Raw genomic sequence first — 26,930 nt, forward strand, 5'->3', positions numbered from 1 at the left:
CATGGGATCTGATGTCTTTTTCTGGACTCTGCAGGCACTAGGCATGCACATGATACACAGAGGTGCATGTAGGCAAAACACCCATACACATAAGATAAAACAAAAAATAAAATTTGAAAACTATTCAAAGAGAAAAAAATTGGAAAACAAAACACTGAGCTTCGTTTCAGTTTGCTGCCCTGGTTGCCGCCCTACATGGGCCTGCTGGTGGTGGGAGTGCTGGACTCCTAAGGAGGGCACTGTCACAGTGAGAGTGGAGAGAAGGAGGTGGGGAAGATGAGGGAGGGAGGGGGAGGCCAAGTGCATGGGAAAGCGCGGCCTGTCCTTCAGGTCCCAGAAGTCCAGGTCTCTGAGGTGGTTCAGAAACTTTCCTGAGCATTTCGGTGGCTCTCAGAAGAGCTCGTACTTTCATATGGACTTTCTTCCATGTTGTCTTTATGTGACCAGTCTCTATTCCAGATGGCCGTCTTCCTTTCCTAAACCTGAAAAAAAAATCTAGTGCTGTCTCCTCTGCCCCTCCGAATGGTTCACTTGGAGAGGACCCAAGATGACTTTATACTTGGTCACATCCAGCCCACAGAAAATTCTTGCACAAAGTCTGGGAGTGCAGGTTCACCCCAGTTAAGTAATTGTATGTGTATATGATGATATATATGCATCTGATGTATATGTATCTGAAGCGTATGAGGTGTGTACATGAATGTGTATGCATACGTACTGGTACTGAGAAATAATATGTCTTCTGCCTGTCTTCCCATCTAAGGCTGGCCAAATGGGTGTCAATTGCCAGACCACTGTGGCTCCAAACTACAAGAGCATGGATTAAGTATCCCCAGATGTGTGTTTAAAACCATCCTCCCACAGCCTTGCATGAAGAGAGGCATACCCCACCCAAAAGACAGCAGGACCCAGCAGAGATGTTTCCGAAGGAACCTTTCAAACATTCTCTTGAGACTTCCCCCCAACTCTAAATACTTTGATAATCTTCACATGAGCGTTGAGTTTAAAAGCTTCCGGACCCCTCCCTGCTGAGTTCTGGCTGTGAATCTGCTCAAGCCTGGAGCTCCACCCTCTGGAATGTGAGCTGAGCTTGGTTGAAACTCCACCTTCACATCCTAAGATACTTCCCTAGTTCCCTGCAGACAGGCCACTTTCCCTGACCTTGTGTCCTGTTTTCCTTGGCACTTGGGTTGTCTGCAAGGTCTTATCCAAGTGGTGTCATGACCCCTGCCTTGGTTAGGGTTTCTACTGCTGCAATGAAACAGCAGGACCAAAAAGCAAAGTTGGGGACTAAAGGGTTTTATCTGGCTTACACTTCCACAATGCTGTTCATCACCAAAGGAAGTCAGGACAGGAACTGAAGCAGGGCAGGATCCTGGAGGCAGAACTGATGCTGAGGCCTTGGAGGAGTGCTGCTTACTGGCTTGCTTCCCATGGTGCATTCAACCTGCTTTCATTTAGAACTCAGGACTACCAACCAGCCCAGGGTTGGAATCACCTGCAGTGGGCTGGGCCCCCTCCATTCATAATTAGTCAAGAAAATGCCTTACCGACAGATCTTATGGAGGCATTTTCTCAATTAAGGTTCCTTCCTTTGAAATAGATACCTCTGGTTTGTGTGTCAAATTGACATAAGCCTAACCACCGTACCCATTCCCCCAGACACGGAAAAGTAGCCCTAAATATGAGCCCAGCGATGACTCTGCTTGCATTTAGTCATGTTTGTGAACAGGTGGTCTCTGCAGGGAGGATTCCCTCCCAGAGACTGGGAAGAGGTCAATTCTTTCATCTGAGACTTCTCTCAGCACTGAATCTAACTTCTAATACCTGTACCTTAGGGATCTGTTCCATGAATGAGGAGTTGACTAAACCATATAATAAGCAAAGCCAAATCAGGGACTTCACAAAGTGCACCCTGACTAAAGTCATGGGGTGTCCTGCAGCGAGTGTTTGGGTGGTCATTCTCCAATCCCATTCTCCTCCTGCCCACAGACCTTTCATAAATGCTCCATAGATCAGGCAGGCTATAGTGTGGTCATGATGAGACTTAGGGAACCTGAGGCTCAAGGAGGGCAGACACTGGACACGCTGAGAGAAGGCTCCCAGAGGACCTGTATCATTCATCCCACGTCACGGCCTAGGTGAGGATAATCAGCCGCCTCTTCTGGAAACCCAGAAAGACAGCACGAAATATCCTGTAGTTCAACTAGTGAAATAACATGCAGGAAATGGGGCCATTTGGGATTTGCACTGAGCACGGGAAAGCAGTATTAGTCAATATTAAAAAAGAACTTAGCTCTCCTGACTAGAGTTCTCTTAGGATCCCCATGAGCACCTCAACACCCAAATCCTCTTCCCCACACGCTTCATCAACTGTTCCCCAACTCTCATAAAGTCACAAGTGGGCATGAATGAAATAACTTTCTAAGACACCAACCCTGAACGAATTATTTGCTTTTTGAGGGCATTCTCATATTCTACACAAAGTTTTATTAGCCTCATATCTTTTAGAAGTTCGTGGTTGTAAGCCACAAAAATAGTTTTGAGCTATCTTAAGCCAAAAGGAATTTATTGGCAAGATGGGAGCAGTTCACAGTCTCAGAGGCAAATGTGGAAAGTCAGGCCATGGGAAGGACAGAGCAGACCAGCTCTGGACAGCAGAACTCTGTGACTTGTCCCCTGAAGATGGTGCTCTCACAGGAACCTCCGATTTAGACACCCACAGCTCCCTTGTCTCTCTCCAGGATTCAGATTTCCCTGAGAGTGTCTGACTATGAGTTTGGGTGCCAGCCCTACCTCATACCCAGGGTGGGTTTTGACCGACCGCCCACCTTCATCATACCAAGTTAGGAAGGGGTGGCTCCTTTACGAAGAACTGCAGAGCAGAAAAACAAACAAAATAAAACAAAGCCAGATGTCCACTACAAACATATTTTATAGCAACCTCTGTTAATACATTCAAAATCTGCCTCAATTTTCCGAAGTTCATTTCATACAAAGTTCTCTTTTCATATTAGCTGCTGGAAAGCTTAAGGTTCATCGGAAATGTGGGATTTTTTTATGGTGTCCACGTTGACCTTGCCTCTCTCCCGGGTCTGTTGTATGTTTTCAATGTTCCCTTTTCTTTCTAACTAGCTATAAGGGAGTGTGTGTGTGTGTGTGTCTGTGTATCTCTGTGTGTGTGTCTGTGTGTGTGTGTCTGTGTGTGTGTGTCTCTGTGTGTGTGTGTCTGTGTGTGTGTGTCTGTGTGTGTGTGTCTGTGTGTGTGTGGTCTGTGTGTGTGTGTCTGTGTGTGTCTGTGTGTGTGTGTGTCTGTGTGTGTGTGTGTCTGTGTGTGTGTGTCTGTGTGTGTGTGGTCTGTGTGTGTGTGTCTGTGTGTGTCTGTGTGTGTGTGTGTCTGTGTGTGTGTGGTCTGTGTGTGTGTGTGTCTGTGTGTGTGTGTCTGTGTGTGTGTCTGTGTGTGTGTGTGTGTCTGTGTGTGTGTGTGTCTCTGTGTGTGTGGTCTGTGTGTGTGTGTGTGTGTGTGTGTGTGTGTGTGTCTCTGTGTGTGCGTGTGCATTTCTGGAATAAGTCAGAACATAAGTGAGCAGATTATCTATGACTCTTCAGGAATGTGTGATGCTTTGGGATGAGCTTCTCTGTACTGAGGGTTTTCCCATCAGAAGTCTGAAAACCAATGGTTACAAAGATGTCATGGCCCAGCGTCCCTAGGGCACTCCATTTTTAGTGCTTTCCCAGAGTCACTAGATGCAAACAAGTTGTATCAAACAACAAGTTGCATAGTACTCCTATGTTTGGGGACCACAGCATGACCTATGGTAACACAGGCCAGGCCAACAAGAGAGTGAGCGGGAAAGACAGCAGGAACAAAGGCTAGTTGGCAGAGACCATGTGGGGCAGGGCCCCAGGCTGGGTTACTTTCCAAGTGACCTCAGCTGAGCTCTCTTTCTGGAGGAGATGGCCTGGCCTGGAAGCACCAAGGAAAATCTGGCAGTGCCGGGGGAATTAAAACACAGCCAACTGCCCCAAGAGCCAAGAAGGGCCAGAGAACTCTGGTGAACTTCCCAGAGTCCCAGAGCAACCAGCTCTTGACCGGAGAGACAAGGCTGAGGTTGGGAGGGAAAGATGCGAGGTCTGCCTGCTGCTCTCCTAAGAACCCCAGCTCCACCCTCCAACCTCGGATAAACTAGCATTTCGCCTGTGAGCCTGTGGCTGGGAGAGACCTGGGAGTGGTGTGTGCCTCACATTGGTGCTGATTGCAGAGGTCAGCCCCCCACCCACTCTGCCTGGCTCAAACAGAGGTCAGCAGCCAGGAGGATACAACACGAAGTCCACCAGTTTCTGGGGAGGAGTGGCTATGCTCTTAGTTACCAGGGCCAGAGATGGGAGATCCGTGTTGACCTTCTGCACCTCTGGGGTCCCTCGAAGGCTCCCATTTCACTTCTCTCTGCTCTCTCCTCTTGCATGCGGTCCCACAGGGCAGAACAAGGAACCTCTTCTAGCTCTCTACGCTTGAGTGTCCACAATTCCACCCCCCTCCCCCCACCTGCCCCCCCCACCCCCCGTTTCTAGCTCAAACTACATGACTGGCCAAATGCCTCTCTGTTCGTGCCATTAACACGACTGACCACGCCCATCCTCTTCTCTTCTCATTAGCCATGGCTAGGAGAAAGCCTGTGTGTATTCCTCTAGGTTCATAGAGGGGCTCAATAAATATTCTATTGAGTTGTCAACACTGGCTTTTCCCTTTAGCTGAAAGGTCACCGAAAGAGCCTTCAGAGCTTTCTTGGGTCCAGATGGGAAGGGATTCCTATACCCCAGGGCTGTAGACTCAATATTCTGAGAAAAAGAGGTGCGTTTGGACCACTGGTGGAAAGCAGTTATATTAGTCAGGGTTTCCCAGAGAAACATAACTTACAGAATGGGGATTTATTTGAATGGCTTACAGGCTGTGGTCCTGCTAGTCCACCAATGGCTGTTTACCAATAGAAGGTTCAGTCTATGAGGCCAGATGTCTCAGTTGGTCTTCAGTATACATCAGAAACCTAAAGAAGTAGGCTCTAATGTCAGTGAAGGAATGGACTCTTGTTACTGTGAGAGCTGTTGTGCGAAATGTTTGTTTGCTTTTCGGATTTTTTTTTTTTTTTTTTTTTTTTTTTTGGGAGACAGGGTTTCTCTGTGTAGCCCTGGCTGTCCTGGAAGTCACTCTGTAGACCAGGCTGGCCTTGAACTCAGAAATCCACCTGCCTCTGCCTCCCAGAGCACTGGGATTACAGGCATGCGCCACCACCGCTCGGCGTCTTGTTATGCAAAATTTAAGAAATGAATCCATGCTATTGCCAGCCAGGCACTGGTGAGCAATGGTTGGCCTGTGGCCTGTTCTCTCGTGGAGAGTCTCTCACTCAGAACTCTGAAATCTCTCCACCCAGCTCACTGAGTTCCCACTGACAGGTCACTACCATGCCAGCCCCAAGATCCAAAAGCCCCATGGCCTTTGTGGCGTACATCAGGCAAAGCCACACTTTGCCGCCATACCTTTCTCTCTGGAACCTTGTCAAGCCACCATGTGAAAGAAAACACCACACAAACTTAGTTCAGAATCACTGGTAACTCAATCTTTGGGCGCATCAACTAGAATTCTAATCTTGTAAACCATATTAAATCTAAATCCACCAGGATTCGCCATCTAGACACTAGTAGTTATATCTTGTCCTCTAGCTGTCCCTGCCCCAAAGCCCCAATCTCTCTCTGGCCTCCTCTTTTCCTCAGTCCAACCTGGAAGTCCCGCCTACTCGCCCAGTGATTGATTCCTTTATTCATTAGGGGAAGGTTCACAAGAAGTCACCTGAGTATGTGACTCATTCCTCATTCCAGACAGTCCCTCCTGGGAAAGCAGAATTAACATCAAAATACAAACAGCACCAGGACCATCCACCACAGAGAGCAGGCCGGCTAAAGAGAGACAGCTTCCTTCTTCCATGTCCTTTATACAGGCTGCCAGCAGAAGGGATGGCCGAGATTATCCATGCATCTTTCCTCATCAAAAGACCAGGATTAAAGATGTGTCTTAGAAGTGGGTCTTTCCTCTTCAAATGACTTAATTATTTTTTTTTTCAAAAATCCCTTCCAAGTGTACCTAGGCATTTGGGTTTTGCTAATTTCAGATGTAGTCAAGCAGACAACCAAGAACAGCCATCATGGCAGCGCTCAGCCTTTCCAAGAACTCAATTTTTGCAAGCTGATGCCTGTGCACTCTCTCCTGGGTCCCTTGAACATGATTCTTGAAACCGAGCTAAGTGCAAGGAGCCACTGGCACCCTTCCTGATCGCTCAAGAGTTAGCACTGAGGTGACACCGGCAGGGGAAGACCTATTAGCCGGTTTGACTCTTCTCGGAGCACAACAGACCTTTGGCCATGAATCCGTCCGGGCTCCTCTCAATTGTTTGCTTAACTGTCTTTCCCAGTCAACATGGGCTGAATTCTCCCCTTTCCACAAGGCCTCATTCAAACCTCCCTCCCACAAGACTCTCATCTTCCTGTGGCTCCTAAACCTGTTCACCTGTGTCTTAGCATATGCCTTCTCAGGCCATGTCAGGGCCTCTTGCTGTGGTTTCGGCACCAATGTTGTGATCATAAAAAGAGAAAGAGGCTTAGAGAATGTGGTATGAGGTGATGTGGGGGAAGGGGGTGCCCAGCGGACCCATGCTGAGACATCCTTCCCCCGGCCCCCCACCCAGGGACCAGACACATACCAACATGGAATAGAATAGAGTTTATTTAGGGCAGTGGATGGGAGTTAATGGGGTAGTGGAGGCAGAGAAAGGCAGAGAGAGGGAGAGTAAAGAGGCAGAGATCAGTCATGACCACGTGGAGAGAGGGGGAGGGGAGGAGAGCACAAGAGAGAGGCTGAGAGTGAGAGAGGTGAGAGTAAGGGAGTAAGGGGGAGTAAGAGCGAGAGAGAGAGAGAGAGAGAGAGAGAGAGAGAGAGAGAGAGAGAGAGAGAGAGAGAGAGGAGGGCCGGGGCAGCCCCTTTTATAGCAGGTCATGCCTACCTGGCTGTTGCCAGGTAATTGTGGGGTGGAGCTTAGAATCCTAACACCTCTCTTTCCTCTCATTCCTGCATGCCTTCTCTGTCTGTCTGGTGGTCTGGCTCTGCTTCTGCTCACATGATGGGACCTTTACATTTTAAAAACTATACTTATTCATTTATTTGTGGGCACATGTGCTATAATGCATAGACATGGAGGTCAGAGGACAACTTTGTGGAAGTCATTTCTCTCCTTCCACTGTTAGAACCCCAGGGAATTCAGGCTGTGACCACACCGTTTGAGTCATCTCACCCTCTCAATAGCCCCTGATACCCTCCAGGCTCCCATGGCCTCTGGGTTACTCTGCCCTTCTAGGCCTTCTCTTTGGCAGACGAATTCCTGTCTGCCTCTACAGACCCGTGCTGACTCCTTCACCTCACAATGGTCACTTCTGTTATGGAAGGGCTGCTTTCTTCCATGACGCTCTTGCCGGACAGAAAGGGCCTTCACAGGGGTGCCCTTTTGCTCACAGCATTCCGGCAGGACTAACCATCCTGCCCTCTGTGACGCTGCAAGAGACAAGCTCTTCACTCCAAGGGGCCAGGGCCTTTATTGCTCTCCCATCTCTTAAAGAGCAAGTGACTGCTTATGGCCCCCCAGGCCTTGCTGTCTTTTGAACTGAATGGAAACGAGTCTACCTTTTGTTTCTCTGTGACACCCAGGCCAGTGGTTGAGATGAATTGGAGGCTGCACAGAAAGCTGGGAGGTCTGCCAGCAACTGGACCTCTCTGCCACAGGAAACTGCTGACTAGAAATACTGGAGCCACCAGGGCAGCTCCTGGCTACAAGGCTCAAAGGGTGATAGTATGCATCTCCCCAGAGCCTTTAAACACAGCTCGAAGGCCAGGCTAGGGCAAGGGTTCGGCCTGAGAAATAATGTTGAAGGTCTATCATGTCCAAGAGGAGTGGTACTGGTTAGTAGATACTTCAGTGTCTTGACACATTTGAGGATGGGCTCCCCACAAGACCAAGTGCTTCCCTGAGCGTCTCTCCAGAACCTCCAGAGAACGACTTCAAATGGCTGGGAGCAGAACGGGGTGGGGTGTGTGCACATCATATGCCACCATCTTCCCCGATAGTTTCACCACTGAAGCTGGGACTCCCTGTCTGGGCCAAGGCATGGACGTTAGAGCCTCTTCCATGTGACGTAGGGGTTTGTCACAGCAGGTGGGCTATAATGTCATCATCCCATTATGAGGAGTCTCTTGATGTTACACAGAGCCACTATGAAATCTTTCCTCCAAGAATTTAAGAGCTGCGTACTTTCCCTTGGTTTTATCTTTAAGGTTCCTTTTTTTTTCTTTTCTTTCTCTTTGTTTTCTCTGACTCAGTATTTGGATGGTTCTCCCAAGGGTACTAGGGTGTGACCTAAGAATGAGACCGGTGCCAGGTTTGGGGTCGAGTTGCTTTCCTGTGCCCTGATACACAAGCATGGAGCTGAGACTGAAGCTGGCCTGTCTGCCCCTTGGGCACTGTTGCTAGGCTACCCCTGAAGCACAGGCCCTCTCTCCCCAGGAGATTTCCAAGAGGAGGGTTTGGCCTCCCCACCTGCAGGCATGGAGTCCTCTCTCAGGGGCATGAGGAGGAGGGAAGGGGCTGAGGGTACTGTGGGGGTCTTACTCTTTCCCTTGAGCACCTACATGACCAGAAGTTGTGTGCTAAGCCTCTTCCCAGGAAACTCCAACTCCAGGGGCCTTAGGCTGGGAGGGTTTGGTCACTGACCAGGTTTTGAATTCTTCCATCTTCTCAGGAGAGAATTTCTCTTCTTTCTTGGTCTTCGTGTTGCTTCAGGCTTCTTCTCGGGTGCCACTAGCCTTTCTCACCAACTCCTCACACCAACCCAAGCCTTCTCTCCTCTCTGTTTATACCATTTCTAGTCAGCCTCTCTGAGGTCAGAGGCCTAGGAGCCAAATCTCACCTTCCTTCTCTCCTCTCTCTCTCTCTCTCTCTCTCTCTCTCTCTCTCTCTCTCTCTCTCTCTCTCTACCAGACCTCCCTCCTCCCCTCTCTTTTCTTCTTCTCCCAGTCCTGTTTCCTCTCCTTCCAAGAACATGCCATTTCCCAGAAAGTTCCACTTGCAGTCATGGTTATTTTCATGTGTTTCCCGTTCTAACATCGCAGAGGAATGTCTGACGTCATCTCCACAAAAGAATCCAATAGCCACCCGCCCCAGTTACTCTCTCCTTTCCTTTTTTTGCTAGATCTTTGCTCAGACTTGACTCTGTTTAAACGGAACTTTCTCTGTGTGTTGCTGGAACCCTGTTCCACCCTGAGTGTCTTGAATTGTGTTGCTTCATAAACATCAGATGCAGGTCTCAAAAGACCTACCTCATTGGTTCCAAACTCATCTACACATTAGAATCATCTGGGGAAATGTAACACTCCTATGTTTAGATCACACCCTGTGGCAATTAAGTCAGAATGTCTGGGGGGGTGGGGGTGGGAACCGGCCTGCAGTAGGTTTTAAACACTCCCAATGACTCTAGTAGATCTCAGAGACTGAGATCCACCAATATGAAGAGGGTTGTGCTGAAGAGAGTGAGAGCCTCCTCAGAGCTTGGGGAACTGTGAAGACAGAGAGGAGGGTCCAGGGTCCCTTCCAGGTACATCTGAGCTCTCCCAGACTGTATCTTAGGGAGGGCTGATTACCAGCCCATGAGACTTCATCAACAGAGGGTTCCATTTCAAACAGGACATCTCAGAAGCCCAAGTCCAGAAGCCATAGGTCTGGAGGAGAGCAAGTAGTCTGCGTGCTTCCTTCCCGGAGTCAGACCCCAGCCCTGGATGCTTGCCCACAGGGCTGAGCATGTGCACCTGGGAAAGGGCCTAATCCTGACTCCAGTCTCTTTGGCTAAAGATGCAGCCACCTGGGACATCAGGAGGCCATGTGATCCAACCAAGGATGGGAGACTGTGAATGTTCTTGATGACTCCTGTGGTCTTTCAAAATAGCAGCGGCAAAAAAAAAAAAAAAAAAAAAAAAGGAAGCTGCAGAAGATTTACCTGTGGCAGAGTCTCAAGGTCCTTAGCTCCAGGTTCTTGGGCAGGCATCTTCATACATGGTTCTCAGACACATGTGTGGATCCCTCTCTGTCTGTTTAAACAGATTACTGGGCCTAGCCAGCCTCAGGGGCTGTCTTAGTTGCTTTTCTATTGCTTTGATAAGAGAGTATGGCCAAGGCAAAGGCAGTGTTTAATTTGGGGCTTATAGTTTCAGAGGGTTAGAGCCCATGACCATCATGGAGGGGAGCGTGACAGCAGGCAGGCAGGCATGATGCTGGAGCAGTAGCTAAGAGACCACATCTTGAGCCACAACCATGAGGCAGCGAGAAACAACTGGGAATGGCATTGGCTTTTGACACTTCAAAGCCCGCCCCCACTGCCACACCTCCTCCATCAAGGCCACACCTCCCAATCCTTCCCAAACAGTTCCACCAGCCTGGGACCATATGAGCCTATGGAAGCCATTCTCATTCAGACTACCACAGGGTGTGACATTGGCTTTGGCTTGGGAATCATGGAAGTTGCCTCTCTATCAAGTTCTCAGGGGCTGTAGCAATCTAGGGGCTATAGTTGTAAGCCTAACTTGCCAGACTGAAGGCAGACTGAGAGGAGGAGGAGGAGAAGAAGGAGGAGGAGAAGGAGGAGGAGAAGGAGGAGGAGGAGGAGGAGGAGGAGGAGGAGGAGGAGGAGGAGGAGGAGGAGGAGGGGAATCTGCCCACCTGTTGAGGGAAGGCTGGGTAGGCTCTTTCTCTGGTATCATATGTCAGTGTTGGGGGTGGGGGCATGCATTCTGCACTGTGAATGCTCTGTGACTATTAGCATGTGGTGACAAGCAAACACATGTGATGAATGCCAGCTTATTGCTTATTCTGGAAAGGCTATGTTTCTGGGCTTTGTAAAGACTCAACAAAGCAACTCAAACATGCCCCAAACCCTATGTCCAGAGCACACTGCCCATAGCATTTTGGGCCTAACATAATGGCTGAGACCCTGAGATTCCTGCCTGTCTGAACATCACTGTCTCGCAGGAATGGCAAATATTTAACAAACATCTGCTTCAGAGGTGGTGAGAAGGGAAAAAAATATCCAATTTCTGTGAGTTCAAGCCTCTTTCTGGGTGGCTCCTGTCCTGCTGACCTGAACCAGATAGTAACTCCCGGGAGAGGAATTAGCCTGCCTGTTGCAACGTGTGCAGTGTTCCTCTCAAGATGCTCACCAGGATGCTCACCCACAGAGACATTTGCAACAAAGGTCTCAATGCTTCAGCCTCCTTCCTGCCCAGGATGTTTAAATTAAGATGAATTTCCAGTTCCTCCCAGCTGGTGGCTTGATGGAAAGGCCTGGCTGGTTGTACAAGGGCAGTTGGATTTTGTCTTCTAAGAGACTGCAAGACTCAAAAGGGGCAATATGTTGGTCTGATGTGAAAAATGTTGCTTAGCAGTGGGGAATTCCAGCAATTTGAAACCAGAGGCAATGTGGCAGACATACCATTTACATCCTGGGACCAGCAGTCAAATGAGGGGTGAACTCTGTGGCTATGGTAAGACCCTGGCCAGTGAGCCTTCCACACCACATCTCTCTCCTGGGATCAACTGTGTCTTAACTTTATTCTTTTAGGCTGACCAGGAACTTCTAGAGCTTGCCTTTTCTTCTGTGGGGACAGAGGGTGACCACATGGGACCAGGAGCAGACACTGTTCAAGCATCTCCAAGAGAAAAAGTATTGTCCAGCCTCTGTGCAGTTTCCCATGACCTACCACTAGACGCTTGGGCCTGGTGCATCACTTAGGCTGTGGTTAAGAGTTTACATTCCAGGGCCAATTCTTCTAGCCCGCTGTCTATGAGGGAAGAGTACAGGAATCCCACTGATGCCCAGACAATGGCGTTGACCCCAGAGACTTGAGAAGTCAGGCAGGACACCTAGGAAATCAAAGAGAATGCTGCTAAGACTCTGAGTTCTTCCTGGGTACCTGATTCACTGCTGAGAATATTATGAGCTATGCCTTTAAATGACTGCAGATGACACTTTAAAAAATTAGTCTCAAAAGGTTCTCCATTTAAAGGCACATAGATTTCAGGAAGTCTTGCAAAGCAATTCATGTCATAAAACAGTCCACTTATTAATGTAATGTGTTGCATTTCTTGTAACATAAATCCTTTACTGCTGGACCAATGTATTGCATGGTTAATAATATCTTACCATCTCAGAGTCCAAGACTCTCACTAGGAGTTTATTTTGTGAGGAAGAGTCTGAAGACAGGGAAAAGCTGTGTAGAAGCACCTACTGGAGAACGGGCAGTGGATGCATCCTGGGAATAGGGTTGCATGTTATGTCCCACTGTGTGACTCAGACAGATGGAGACCACAAAGGCTGCGGTCCAGGAGAGGCAGTACAACAGCTGTTTTCCGTGCAGTCAGCACTGAGGGGCTTCTGAGGGAATGAGTGACTCATGACAACCTCCTCAGCACTTGCCTTTCTGTGAAGTTCCCCTTTCCTGAACACCCTGGCCGCACATACTGTGTGTTTGGTTTCTTACTCTCTACTTTGTCACCTGTTGTCATCTTCTATGGATGGCCTCAAAGAGTGAATACTAATGAAGAAAGAGGGCTGTGGCTTTCCAGTCATCAGACACAAGGTCAACGACAAGCTTCACTGCGAACTAGTCTAAGATCCTAGGTAAGTTAATCCTTTCTGTTTCTTCATCTGTGATGTGTGTGATAATATCTATGACTAGGCTGATACCTTTTTAAAACCTTTTGTTTTAGTATATGTTTTTTTTTTTTGTGTGTGTGTGTGTGTGTGTATCTCAGATCCCCTGATACTGGAATTAGAGACGGTTGTAACTTTCCATGTGGATGCTGGGAATAGAAGCATATCTTCTGGAAGAGGAAGCTCTCTTAACCAGAGCCCTCTCTCCAGCCTTTCTACGACTTCTTTGAAGCTTAAATGATTAATGCTTGTAAAGCCTTAGAACAATGTCTGGCCAAAAGCTACACCTTTGATAAGCATCAGCTATTACCATTAACTGAACCAAGGAAGGATTTTCTTCCAGAGCTTGTACAGATCATATCACACGAGTGTGACGCACAGAAATATGCTATAGATTTCCTGGGATCTGAATCAGCAGTTGGAGAAATTGCCGGGTTGTACCAGAAGAAGCTTCTACTTAAGACATCATGTATTGCACAACCAAGTGTCATCTGTGGTTATCCTTTGAGATTCAAAAACTGCCTTGACCCACATCCACATAGAGCAGGAGGCCCCAGGGGTCAATGCTATAGGACTCTGCTGGTGACAGTGGGTTGAGTGAACTGTTTTCTTTTCCTGTTCCTGTTCCTACTGACTCTTCACCATGGCTTTGGCTTGCTGAACTGCTGGCATGCTTTCGCTAGTCATGCCACACTGAAGCTGTCCTTCCTCCCTCCCTCCCCGGAACAACAGTGGTAGAATGCTGCACAGCAGCTCTGATCGAAGAGTTTGGCAAAGAAAGAGGTGCGTGTTCCATCACTGCAGCTTATCAAAGCCCTAAGGCTCTTCTGCCTCCAGAGCTCCTTCCTGGGACTCTCCTTTCTGGAGGACCCATCTCCAGCCATGTTGCCTGGTCTTGATTCCTTTCTGCTGTTCATTCCTCTTTGTTGAGCATCCCTGCAGAAGGGATCTGAGATGTCATTCTGGGTGAGGTGTACCTTTCTAAAGTCTATTTAGGTATATTCTGAAACGGATGCCATTTTGCCTTTGCTATAGATAGTTTGAATCTTGAATGTCCTTCAAAGGCCATGTGTTGAAGGTGTAGTTACCAGCATGTGGTGCTACTCGGAGCTGATAGAATTGTTAGGAAGTGGATCCTAGTGGCAGGAAGTTAGGCCACTGGGGACATGCTTTTGAAGGGGATATTGCATCCCGGTCCCTTGCTTGGTTTCTCATGGTTTCCTGGCTACCATGAGATAAGCAGCTTCTTCTGTTGTGGGCTTCTACCACAGACCCAACAGCAAAAGGGCCAGCTACGCACTGAATCATGAGCCAAAGATACGTCTTTCCTGTTATCTCAGGTATTTTATCACAGAAACATAACAATGATGAATCTAGCCATTTGGAGAATCCTGAGGTTATCCTAATTTTATCTATTTGTGTATCTGGCTCCTTTACAAGGCTGTCTTTACAAGTGTTCTTTCAGAGCAAAAACCTCTGTCACCTCTATGCCTCTGAAGGTAAAAGAATATAGTAGTTAACAATCCGCATCGGAGCTAAGTGGCCTAGGTCCAAACTCTGGCTCCATTGCTTCCTAACTATGTAACTCTCGGAGGAAACACGCTGCCGAGCGTTGAAATGAGACAATGAACTTGAAGTGGTCTGAGGCCCAGCACACGCCTGTGTTAAATTCTCATAGTGACTTGCTTCGGTCGCGGCAGCACTGCCACCCAGACCGGATCTGTAACTGAGTAACTGTTTTTTGATGATGCAGAAGGTTAAAGAATGGGTTTTAGATGATTCTATCCCTTGATGTGATTATAGTTCAAATGTCTGGACACCATAGGCAAATCTTTACCTGGTCCATCCTGGGAGGACAGAGAAACAAGCTTGGTGTTTCCTCTAGACACCCCAAAAGCCACAGGACCTCCTAGGCTTCCACTCCCATTACTAACCACTTAACACTGAGGAGCCATTTGTACAGACAGACAACAAAGTTTTAAAAGTCTTTATTTGGATTTCAGAGAAAGAACAGGTATTGCATTATAAAGACTTATTTGAAAATATGAAATAGTTTGTTGCCATTATTTATTGTAAGTGGACATAATTATTCAGGGAGAGAACAATACATTTTTCCTGATTTCTTCTGCTCACAGTTAAGACTGGGTCCCATGTTTCCCAGGTTGACCCTTAACACCGGATCCTCCCACTTCCGACTTCCAAGTGCTAGGATTCTACGCACGCCCCAGCATCCTGGTTTATGTGGTGAAGGAAGCAATGGCTTCAGGCGTCCTAAGCAAGCCACATACCCTGTCCATCTCCCACCCACTCTTAAAAGAGCATTGATTTATGCTCATCTAAGCCACTGGCTTCACTGAACCTCATTACCACAATGTGAAAACAAACAAACAAACCAACCTAGAGTCTCAAAGACTAGCAGTGCTTTGTAGCTTTCATCATGCCCTGCATCCTGGCAACTGCCCAGAAAGCACAGGTGATAATGAACTATAATAGTTCAACTGCTGTGAATCCAGCCTGCTGATTCGGTCTGGGATTAGCGTCCTGGGGAATATGCCACACTTCCTGCTTCATTTAACTATAGCCACCAGCTTGACTGAGGACAAAAAGCACACCAGTGTGGTATTCGTTGACCTTCACAGATGACTTATTGACTCTTTAGTTCTTGAACCCGATATAATTAAGTCTTTTCATGCACTAAATCTGTAATGCTTAAAGTTAGCCAAGCACAGGGTTGTTTTGTGACACTGGCTGGCCATGCCATGATTCAGAAGTTGCCCTAATCACACAGCCTTATCTTTTTTTTTTCATAGATTCTATGAATACCTGACAGATATTAGAATTGCTACAAGTTCTAGTAATATCCAAAATAAACTATGTTTTAAGCTTAGTTATTAAAAATATAAGCTAATAGAATACTAATAGAGTTTCCTTAGGCAGGAGGAAACTGTATTTTCTCTATGTGCATAGTTCCTCTTGGACTCTGGGAATATCTTCCTAGGCAGTCCAGTAGTTACTTAAAAATCACCCACAATTCCTATAGTGGGGACTGGGGAGGAAATGTCTTTTTCCAGCTGCTATCAGGGTGGGAATGACAATGTCTTCCATCCATTATCTTCCTTCTAGGCCTTACTTTTTTTCTTTTGGTTAAAAATATAACTACTGTTCATATTAGCAGCAAAAACAAAACAAAACAAAAAACATTACTTATGTAAATTAAAATGCCCACAACTGAAGAAAGGACAGGTGGGTAAGGAACATGGGTTTGTAGACGGCAGTAAGCTAATCTCAAGGCTGGGACTGTGCGGCGCTTGGGAGGTTGATTCCTATGATGGAGCTACAGGTCACACGTGGAAGTTGAGGTCTATGTACCTGCTGAAGGATTCGCCCAGGTTGAGGTGGAAAGAAGGCTATCGCAGGGGTGGGGTGGGTCGGGGGTCGGGGGTCGGGGTGAGGGAGGCACTTCCATGAGTTCAGGATGTGGAGCCATTCTGGATAGGAAGGCTGGCTCTCTAGGTTAAGGAAGTGTAAGAGTTCCTAATGGGCCATTAAAGCAGAAGCCTGACTGGAGGGTTTGATGTGGGAGGAAGTCAAACATGATTCCTAGTTCTGTCGCTGTGGTACATTTCTGTCAAGTTTCATAGTAAAACAGCAAGATTGGTTTTTTTAATTAGATAAATTCCCAGTCTTACAGTCCTGCTGTAATACCGTCTTACAGTCCCACAGTGCACTGTGGGAGTTGTCCTGGGTTAAATGCTCTAGTCGTGGCAGCCGTGAATAGCAGCATTGGGCAGCTCTAACTACTGGGGAGTATTTGCCCAGGATGGAGATTCGGGCCAACAAGATTGAACCACGATAGTCTCTTTAAACAAATGAGAGAAAAGTCAGTTCCCTCTGTTCATAAATAAGTTATTGGGAAAATTCAGGAATGATGCACATAATGTAACTTTTGAGTACCTCCTTGTCTGCCTCATTATTAATATTTTTACTAGTATTATTTATGTGTGCCTATCTGTGTCAGTGAATGCCATGTGTGTGCAGTGCCAAAGGAGGCCGGAAGAGGGCGCTGAATCTCCTGGAACTGGTTAGCAGTTGTGAGCTGTGCTGTGGGTGCTGGGAATGGAACCTGAGTCCTCTGGAAACGCAGCCAGAGCTCTCCACGACGGCTGAGCCATCTCCACAGCCCAGGGTCTAGTTGCTAAGGAGAAAGGCGAAAGGGGGCCGGCTCTGGGCAGGTGACACTCACCTCCCCAGTATCCTTTCTTGTCACCTCCTAACTTGAAAGCGGGTTTACATTATATTCTCGGGGAGCCGTCTTGTGAGCTAACTGCAGAGTTCTGACTCAGCAGTTAACAGGAGGAAACATCCAGTTACTCCCACTGAATCTAGAAGTGGGGGACTTGCAAACACATGAAGACCACACCGCCAGTCTCTATCAACACTTCCCAACATTACAGTACCATCAGCCCAGGGCACAAAATCATCTAGTAACAGGTGGAGTGACTTCTTCTGGGAATTTATCTCATTAAAAAAAAAAAAAAAAAAACACAGATTTCTTTATTGTTATTTTTATCTATATTAGTGTTTTGACTGAAGACACGTATGTGCACCATATGTGTGTCTGGTGCCTGCAGAGGAAGGCCTGAAAAAGACAAAGGACCCCCACCCCAGTCCCACCCCTGCAATGGAGTTATAGACGGTTGTAAGCTGGGACTGAACCTGGGTCTTCTGGAAGAGCAATAAGTGTTGTTAACCCTGAGCCATTTCTCCAGCTCAACTTTAATTTTTTTCATAATCTTGAAAAATCACATTTTAAAACTTAATAAATTAAAAGAAAAAATATATTATGTACATGCATAGCTCCTACATTTCCAGACTATAAATCCCCAAGGGCAATCTTACCAAAATTAAAAAATGAGCCCTGAATGGCTGCTGCATTTGCTCCCAGAGCAGCTGCTTTCCTCTCCAAAGGCCTGTGCTAGCACATAGACGCTAAGACACAAACTACTGTGCCCAGGGAATACAGCGCTTTCAGCAATTTAAATGGCAGGATACTTCTTTGTATCTGTCAACTGCCTTTCCCTGGTTTCCGGAACCTTTCTCTGAGGAGGGCCCCGTTCCTCCCTCATCTCCTAAGACGGGCCTAAGAGTGGTCATGATGGCAGTGAGGTTATGATGGGCCAGTGAGGGCAGAGAAGCAAGCTTCCAGACTAGTTCTGAGCAGTGCTCCCCAGCTCCTTGGCTCCCTGACCTGTGCTGGGGCCACCTTAATGTGTCTGCTCTTTGGCGGTGCCTTCCAACCGCCATCCCCACTGTTACCTGTAGGAGAGGCATCAGCCTTAGCGAATGTGACGAATGTGACGTTACTGAGGTCTTTGGTCTGAGGCGCTGGCACACGGGAATCACCACGGACACTGTTGGTGTCTCTCAGCAGATCGGCATCAGGAATGGGCACGCTGCCCCTGTTGTTGAGGGGCACACCCTCTTGTTGAACTGCTTCATAGGCAGGATGGGCATGACCACAGGGTAGCCCACCTTCCCCACAAAGGGCTACTCCTAAAGGTATTCTGTGCACTTGCTATTTTCTCCTTGGCACCCTTTGGAGGTCTGGTCCCCAGGGCCAACAGGTCTTGTCTGAAAATCCCCAGAGTCAATCAGGATGGACTGTGGCACTGAATTCAGCAAGAATGGCCCCGCCCTGGAAGCCTCTAACTTGCTTGGAAGGCAGCAGCACTGTACAGGGAACAGTTGTTGGTGGGGCAGTGTCAGGCATAATGGGGCCATGGGCAAATGGCCTGACTGCATGCCACCCCAGGGCTAGCCTTCTTGTCCCTTGTAGGGAGAAAGAGGACTTAGCCACCATTTTGTGCCCTGGAATGGGATCACCTGACAGTGGCAAGCCATCTGGGAAGAGTCCATCAAAACCCTGTGAAATCCTAGGAAGGGAGGCGGCACATGAGGAACAACGCTCGTCCTCACACCCCTTTCTGTGAATTTGCAATGTACAATGTACAGTGCAATATAAATTTAGCTGCTTGCTATGGTGAAGGAAACAGGCAAAATACAATAACATTTATGTGAACATAACTTTTGCTTTTCGTTTGTATTCATTCATTTATCTATTTTTGAGGTGGCTTCTCTATATAGCTTTAGCCGTCCTGTCCTAGAATTTGAGGTGTAGACCAGGCTGATATCAAAGCCTGCCTTCCCTTCCAAATGGAGCTAGGATTAAAGGCAGTCACAGCCCTAGCAACATCACGGAGAGCTTAATTCCTTTATCATCTTCCACTGCAGCAGCAGAGAGTTTCACCATACTGCACTGCAGCCTCTCTGGGGAGCCACTCTTGCTCTGGGCACTGTCAGTCCTTAAGGGACATTCTCTGCTCTGGCTTAAGCTTGGTTACCTCCAAGTTCCTTGGCTGAGTCTGGTGTAGCAGGAGTGTGCCCTGGGCTGAGGGTTCACAGGAGAGGAAAGCACTTGCCCTGAGGTCTTTAAGGATCTTTGCTGATTAGCAGAACTCCAAGGGTGAGGGGTGGCCGTGGCCCTGAGCTTACAGAGGCGTGTGAACTCCCAGTTTAAAACCATATGAGAATGGAGTCACCTCCTCTTCCATTCCACCACTGGCCTTCCCCTCCCTGTCTCCAGTGTGTGGCTTACTCTGTGACCCCACAACAGTTATTTGTCCAGGGCTAAACCACAAATCACAAGTAAAAATAAACTCTACCAACTGGGAATAATCCCTTTACCCAAACTCCAAACTGTTTTGACTCTTTGTGGGATGTTTTTGGCTGCTCAGTTTTTTGAAATGTGTTTTCTCAAGTATGATATTCAGAATGGATTTGAATCAAAGGAGAGAGAAAGCCGTTCTGTGGAAACCACACGAGTCTGTGTTCTAAAGCTTTAAATACAAATCTCTTTACTGTGCCAGGAAGAGCAGTGGACAGAAGAGGAAGTGGGTCTGATCTGAAGGAAGATGACTGAGAACGAAACACACAATGGGAAAAGCACTGAAGAGGACACAGCAGAAGGAACACAGTGACACTGCCTGCGGGGGATGCACTGCCACCAGAGACCTGCTCTCTAGATGTTCCACCCGGGTGCATGGACGGTGAAAAGCAGAGTGGCTTCTCGTTCTTTCTCTTTCCCCGGAGTTGCAGTACGAGGCAGTTCTCCACTTGCTGAGGAGGTAGAGGCAGCAGCCTCCAGTTGCCAAGGCCCACTCTGCTCCAGCGCAGCTCAGGGCGCTACTGTACTGCCTCCGGGACGGTGCTGACCACATGGGTCGTCTCTGTGGTGGGAGGGGGACCAAAGAAGGTGCTGGTTTGGTTCCTCTGATGATCTCGGAGATACGGGGGCACTGAGGAGCTTTTGATGTGGAGGATCCTAGTATCCATCACTTGACAGTCAATCTGCATCATTACTTCATAGTCCTGCCCATTGATCACATTATCTGCAGAGGAATGACACAGGATTCAACAGAGTGTTCAGGGTAGGAGCTGTCAATACACTTTCAAGCTACAGAGTTTTATCAGTCTCTATACATGTGTGCCAATATGCCCCGCCCTTTCCTCAATTTAATTCTTCAAAGGTCTTCTTTGGTTCAGTAAGAGCCGTACCCTTCCCTCAACTCATGGAGACTGATACACAAGAAAGCTGAAGAGGAGGAAGAAACCCCATCATCCCAACAAAGAAGAAATACCAAGGCCTTATGTCTTCGCTCATTATATTCTCTACTGAAATTCCTTGCACTTTTGTACTTTAGTTGAGGCCACTGGTCTACCCACTCGCCAGGATTTCCTCTATGTCTCAGCTGCAAACCCTATTGTTTCTCTCTCACTCTTCCTTCTCTTTCCCTTTCACTACTTATTTACTCAAGTCCCCGACAGGCACCGACCGTAGTTCTATTGTTGCTAAACCCAGGGACACAGGAATGCTGGTGTGTCTTCTGAAAACCAAAACGTGGGAAGGAGGACGTGACTTAGAGCCTAAGGGCAGAGACTATTTAGTCAATAAAATTATAGCCAGAGAAGGAAATGGACACTCAAATATGTGAGCCATTTCAAGCCCCAAAGAGATGTGCCCAGAAACCTTTCAATGATGTTAAACTAAGACGCTGTCTTCAGTTTTCTCTGTTGCTGGGATAAAGGATCCTGACGAAGGAAACGAAGAAAGAACGAGTTTATTCTGGCCTCTCTGACAAGGAGAAGTCAAGATGGCAGAAGCTTGGTGAGCTGGTTGTAGCACATCCACAGGCAGGAACCATACAGAGGTGGATGCACGCTGTGCTCAGCCCCTGCTCTCCAGTTTCATGTGAGGAGGCCATCCAGGGAATAACTCCATCCCCTAGTGTGCCGTCCCACCTCTGTTAAAGCAATCAAGAAACCTCCTATACGCTTGCCCAAAGGCTCATCTCCCACGTGATTCTAGATTCTGTCAAGTTAACAATTAACACTAACTGCTCCAAATGTCAGTAGTGTAAAGCTGAGAATCAATATTAGAAGGTATAAGGGGAAAATGCTGATGCATATACAATGAAGACATATCAGAACATTAGATTTGTTAGCAACCTGAGATACTAAGAAAGCATGGCATGATATATTTCAAGCCCTAAACATAAATAACTGCCAAGAACAATATACCTAACAAGCTATTTCTTGACATTTCAAGATGAGCACAAACTAAAGCAATTCATGACAAGGAAGAAATCACTTAAATACCATACACAGTCAAAGGAGAAGGACAGTCTCATTCATGAACCAAAGGAGAGCGGAGAAACAATTCATTATGTATGACACAAGAACAACTGTTAAAATAACCATTGGAAATAGCAAGTCTCTCTCAATTATAACATTAAAAGCAATAACCTCAACTGACCATTGAAAATAATACAAATTGACTGGATTAAAAAACAAACTTATTTATTTTCTGTTTCCAAAAAATAACTTACTAGTAAAGCTATCACAAACTAAGAGTCAAAGGTAGAGTCAGCTTTCTCAGCAAATATCAGCAGGCCGGCAGAGCTGACAGAGTAGACTCCAAACAGAATCTATGCAGGAGAATAAGCCCAGGACACACGAACAAAGGGAATACATTGGCAATCACACATCAGAACAAAGATGATTTCATGTCAGGAATGCAAGACTGGTTCAGCATATGCAAATCAATAACGTAACACAACACGTAAGCAGACTTAAAGACAGAAAGAATCACCTCAATACACACAGAAAAGGTATCTGGCAAAGTTCTATATGTCTTCATGATAGCTTAAAGAAACTAGGAGCAGACCAAACATATAAAGGCAACATATAGCAAACCTATAGTCAACATTAAAGGGGCAAGGGCATTTCCTCTGGAAGGATACATGGGTGCCTTCTCTCTCCTCTCATTGAAAAGAATGCTCAAAGTCAGCTAGAGCAATAAGAGAAGACAGGGATATAAACAGCAAAGCCTGACGTCGGCCAACTCTGTTTTCAGGTGACGCCATTCATGGTTTTACTTAAGGTACACCGAAGCCTGGAAACACTCTTAACTCTGTGTTTTCAACAAAGTGGCAGAACACAAAACCAATATGTTAAAAATCAGTTTTCCTATATACCATCAATTAATTTGCTAAGAAAGAAATTAGAATAAATTATTCTAATTATTCAAAACAGCCCCAATAATAAGAAAGTCCCCAGAAATATATCTAACAAGGAGGTAAAAACTCTACAGTGAAAATTTTAAGGCACTAAAGAAAGAAACTAAAGATACTAGACAATATAAAAACTTTTGATTAGCAGAGAATCATAGATTAACAGAATATTATGGAAATGGCCAAATCACCAAATGTTGTCTACAGATTCACTGATTCCAAAATTCAAATGACATTTTTTACAGGACTAGAAAAAAATAACCTAAAATTCATAGGAAAATCACAATAGAGCCTGAATAGTTAAAACACTCCTAAACAGAAAGAAAAATGTCAGGTACCACAGTGCCCAACTTCATATTATCCCACAGAGCCACAGTGGCCACGGCATGTCCTGGACAGAGACAGATACATAGAGCAGTGGGGCAGAACGGACCCAGAAATCAGCCCACGGAGCTACATGCACCACCTTGTCTTTGGCAAGTGTATTAAAAATATGCAGTTAGAAACAAGACAGACTCTTCAAAATCTTTGCTTTCTGCATGTAGAGGAATGAAATTTGATCCCTATCTCTTACCTTAAACAATGAATAAGAACAACAAATAAAAGACTTTAATATAAAATATGACAAGCCAGGTGTGGTGGCACACACTTTTAATCCCAGCACTTGGGAAGCAGAGGCAGGCAAATCCCTGTGAGTTCAAGGTCAGTCTTGTCTTACAAACTGGGTTCTAGAACAGCTAGGGCTCTTACACAGAAAAAACCTGTCTTAAAATAAAACAAAACGAATGAGAAGCTGAAACTGCTAGAGGAAAACCACTACGGGACAAAGACATAGGCAGTCCATCAAGAATTGACAAATTAGAATACGCCTCCAAAAGGTTTCTGAGTCCTACCACAGAGATAGCTCACTGTTGAATTATTCACAATCACTAAGATGCTAATCACCAGATAAATCACAGTACTTGTATATAATGGAATTTTACTAAGTCACGAAGAAAAGTGAAATCATGGCATTTTCAGGAAAATGGATGGAACTACAATTGTTATGTGAATTAAAATAAGCCAGACTCAGAAAGACAAATGCTGCATGTTTTCTTTCACATATAAATCTAAGATTTTAATTGTATGTATGTATGTGTGTGTGTGTGTGTGTGTGGTATGTGAGTGTATGGGGTGGGATGTGTACATGTCATGAAACTAGAAGAAGAACCACAAAAGTAGAAAAGAGTCTTAAGGGGAGAGGGAAAGAGTAATAGGATACATGCGATGTGAGAGCTGTAGGGCCCCTGCGAAGAGGAAGAGGAAGAGGAAAAGGAAAAGGAAGAGGAAGAGGGCAGGTAGCAGGAACAGGAGATGTGGGATAAGGAAATAGGAATGACAGAAACCAAAATGTATGAAATGCTATAATAAAACCCAATCCTGCATATACTCTTTTGTAAAATACTGAAAGTACTATTTACGTTTTTTTAAATAAGGGCTGGAATCACTTTCAAAGCTAATACCACTAACAAAGCTATGACACAGTCATATTGGTGTGCAGACACTGTGTCTTAAATGCTTTTCACACAGTGCTGCATTTTCAAAGCAATAGGATCAGAGGATTTAGAGCAGTACAGAGCAGAGCACAGGAAAGAATGTTTAACTCTTATTTTGCCTTTTAGAAGGAACTGTGAAAGGGTCCAACCACGTGAATGGTCAGGAAGGTTAGCCCCGTTTACCTGTGTAATCTAAAACTGTATTCATGTATTTGATATGTATGGGTGTTTTATGTGCATATACATCTCTGCATGTCAGAAGAGAGCATCGGATCCCATGGGACTAACAGTTACAGACAATGAGAGCCACCATGTGGGTGCTGGGAATTCAACTCAGGACCTCTGGAAGAGTGGCCAGTGCCAGTGCTCTAACCACTGAGCAATTGTGCCAACCGGTACAATTTCTAATTCCATTTGATTCTCCCAACTGTGAACATAACAGTGAAGACAGGGGAGACATCACACCATCCAATACTTATGTACTTTCTTAGGGATCTTTAGATCACTACTATAGTAGGGCAATACACATCTCCAGAGTTCTTGGTTCCATGTCAAAGAAACAAGTGCAGTTCTGTGTGTTTAGTTCTTAAAGACAGTGGTATCTGTAAGAAGGAACACAGACTCCTGCTAAATATATACACAGGGTAACTGTCATGGACTTAAAGATTTATCTGTATCACTTTTATTTTGTGTGTCTGGGAACATAACAAAATGGTGTGACACACACATATCTGCAGGCATGCAGGCACCAGGAGAGGATTGGATTCCCTGGAGCTGGGGTTTCTAGAAGACTGAGCCACCTGACGTGAGTGCTGGGAACCAAACCCCAGGCCTCTGGAAAAGCAGCGCGTGCTCTCAGCCACCGAGTCATGTCTGCAGTCTCCATCATCGTGAATTTAAGAAACTTAGATACATGCTATACTCCCTCCACGCTTCCTAAGAGGATGGAGGCTTTATTTTAGGACAGAGCCAAATTACTCCCTTATTTGTAATGTAAGTGGTCATTTTCCAACTTGTAGTAAATGAAATGATGAGAGAATTACAAACAGAAAATATTTCTTAAGCCCCGCTGAACAATCACGGCCCGGCACCGGAAGCCTGGCGCTTGGACGACTGTCGTCAACGTGGCATCCGCTCTTGCGTCTTCATCTGTGAGCCTGGAGCTGTGCTGTGGGGGAGCCTGGTTTCATTCTGCCTTTCTATTTATTAAGATCATGCAAAGCCAAGGAGTAATTTTTAAATTTGAATACTTTAGTGACAAAGAGCTCAGATTAAAATACTTTTTCCCTGTCCCCTTCTCCTCCCTGTGAACTTTTACACTACACAAGTCAAGCACTTTGGAAGAAAACCCCAAGTTTGACATTTCATCAGTGGACATTCATGACAGTCCGCTGATTTGTTTGGGGAAAGTGAGCCATGGAGCTTGTCACAGAAGAAGGTGGGGACGCTGGAGACGTCTGGTCTGGGTGTGCTCAAAGGGCTCTACTGCACATACGTCCATACGTTCTCTGAAACCACATAAAAAGTTTTGTGGAAACATTTGATAGGAAAACAAAGCCTATCATATCCTTAATGGGGTAAAAAAAAAAAAGAAAACGTGAGATAAATCAAATAACCTATTAATTTTGTAGTATATGGTACATTTCTTCTATTTTAAATCCAAGGGAAAATATCCCTGTGGCTTGCCCGCCGTCATCCGTCTGAATGCGCCAACCATTTCCACTGATGATAAGGTTCCCTCTAAGTGTCTTTGATTACAAATGAAGCTAACCTTCTTCTTTGCAGCCGCAGCAGGGACAAGGAGCAGCTGGCTGCTGTGGTGCACTAGCCTCTTCTTTAAGACCATTGCTATAGCAGCTTAGCATCAATTTTCTAAGACATGCCTCCACGCAATGGCTTTCCAATTATTTATCTTTATACAACTACATTTGAACGTCTAGAAGTTAGCCAGTGTTTCTCACTGAACTATTTTCCAGAAACTAGAAGATGGAAGACATTCTACTAATGTATTTGGAATCATTTCATTTAGAACATGTGACCAAGTTCAGATTTCAAGGCACCACACCAGTCATTTCCTTTTGGAACCACAGTCCCTGTGTGTGTCTTTCTGTGTATGAATGTACACACACGCATGCGCAGCAACACAGAAGACCAAATAATGGAAAACACATGTCAGAGACCTGAAATATATATTACTAAATTTTTCTTTGGATCAACTCAGAATCCAGATGACAGTTTAAGAGCAGAACTGGGCTGTCTAATATAGTTTAAACCACCTGTAGAAGACATTAGCTCCACATACCTGTGCAGTTTAAATGGATAACTAGAGTTCCTGAATGCCTTAAATATCAAGGAGAGATGAAAGCCTCAGCAATACAAGCTTAGATGCTCTGAAGGGAAACCAAAGCAGCAAACTGGATTCCAAGCCTAGCAGCTCCCAGCTATGGCTGAAATGGTCTTGTTATCTGAAGCCCAACCAGGAGGCTCCGGGCGGCTCTGGCCTAGGTGGCTTTACGATCTATGCTGTTCATTACTTCCTGGTGGTGGCAAGTGCTAGGCCATGGTAAGTGGGAGCAATGCTAGAAGACCCTATCAGACCTAGACAGTAAGTGGAGGCAGTGGAATCAGGGAAGACAATGTATGTCTTCTCCAAGACATTCTGCATATATTTTTTTGTGTATTCATACTTAATGGCAATTAAAAGTTGTAATGTTGCCAGCATCTCTCATCTCTAAAGATAAGAATCTATATCACTGGTCTGCTCTGGAAGATCTTATAAAAGGCTTCTCTGTGGGTTTCATATAACCCAACTGCATGGTAAGTGAGCAGTCTCACCAATCATTACTGATGTTTGAATTGCTACAACTAAAGAGGACAGATTAAGAAACAGGCTCTTGGTAATTCTTTATAAAATGTTACTCTGTAGCCCAGGCTAGACTTGAACTCAAGGCATCTCTCCTGCAGGTGT

The 26,930-nt window shown here is 46.0% G+C and overlaps 1 protein-coding gene across 2 annotated transcripts in view; it reads right to left on the reverse strand.

Annotated features, from left to right (window-relative positions):
• Window positions 1-14,770: 14,770 nt before the first annotated feature.
• Window positions 14,771-26,930, reverse strand: part of Atf6 (activating transcription factor 6) — a 177,476-nt gene continuing 165,316 nt past the window's right edge. For both annotated transcript variants that reach the window (XM_052201325.1, XM_052201324.1), the window contains exon 16: window positions 14,771-20,246. In XM_052201325.1, coding sequence (XP_052057285.1) covers window positions 20,041-20,246 — 206 coding nt within the window. In that variant the 3' untranslated portion in view covers window positions 14,771-20,040. The remainder of the gene's footprint in view (window positions 20,247-26,930) is intronic.

The sequence above is a fragment of the Apodemus sylvaticus genome, chromosome 12, assembly GCF_947179515.1.
Source record: "Apodemus sylvaticus chromosome 12, mApoSyl1.1, whole genome shotgun sequence".
Classification (NCBI taxonomy): domain Eukaryota; kingdom Metazoa; phylum Chordata; class Mammalia; order Rodentia; family Muridae; genus Apodemus; species Apodemus sylvaticus.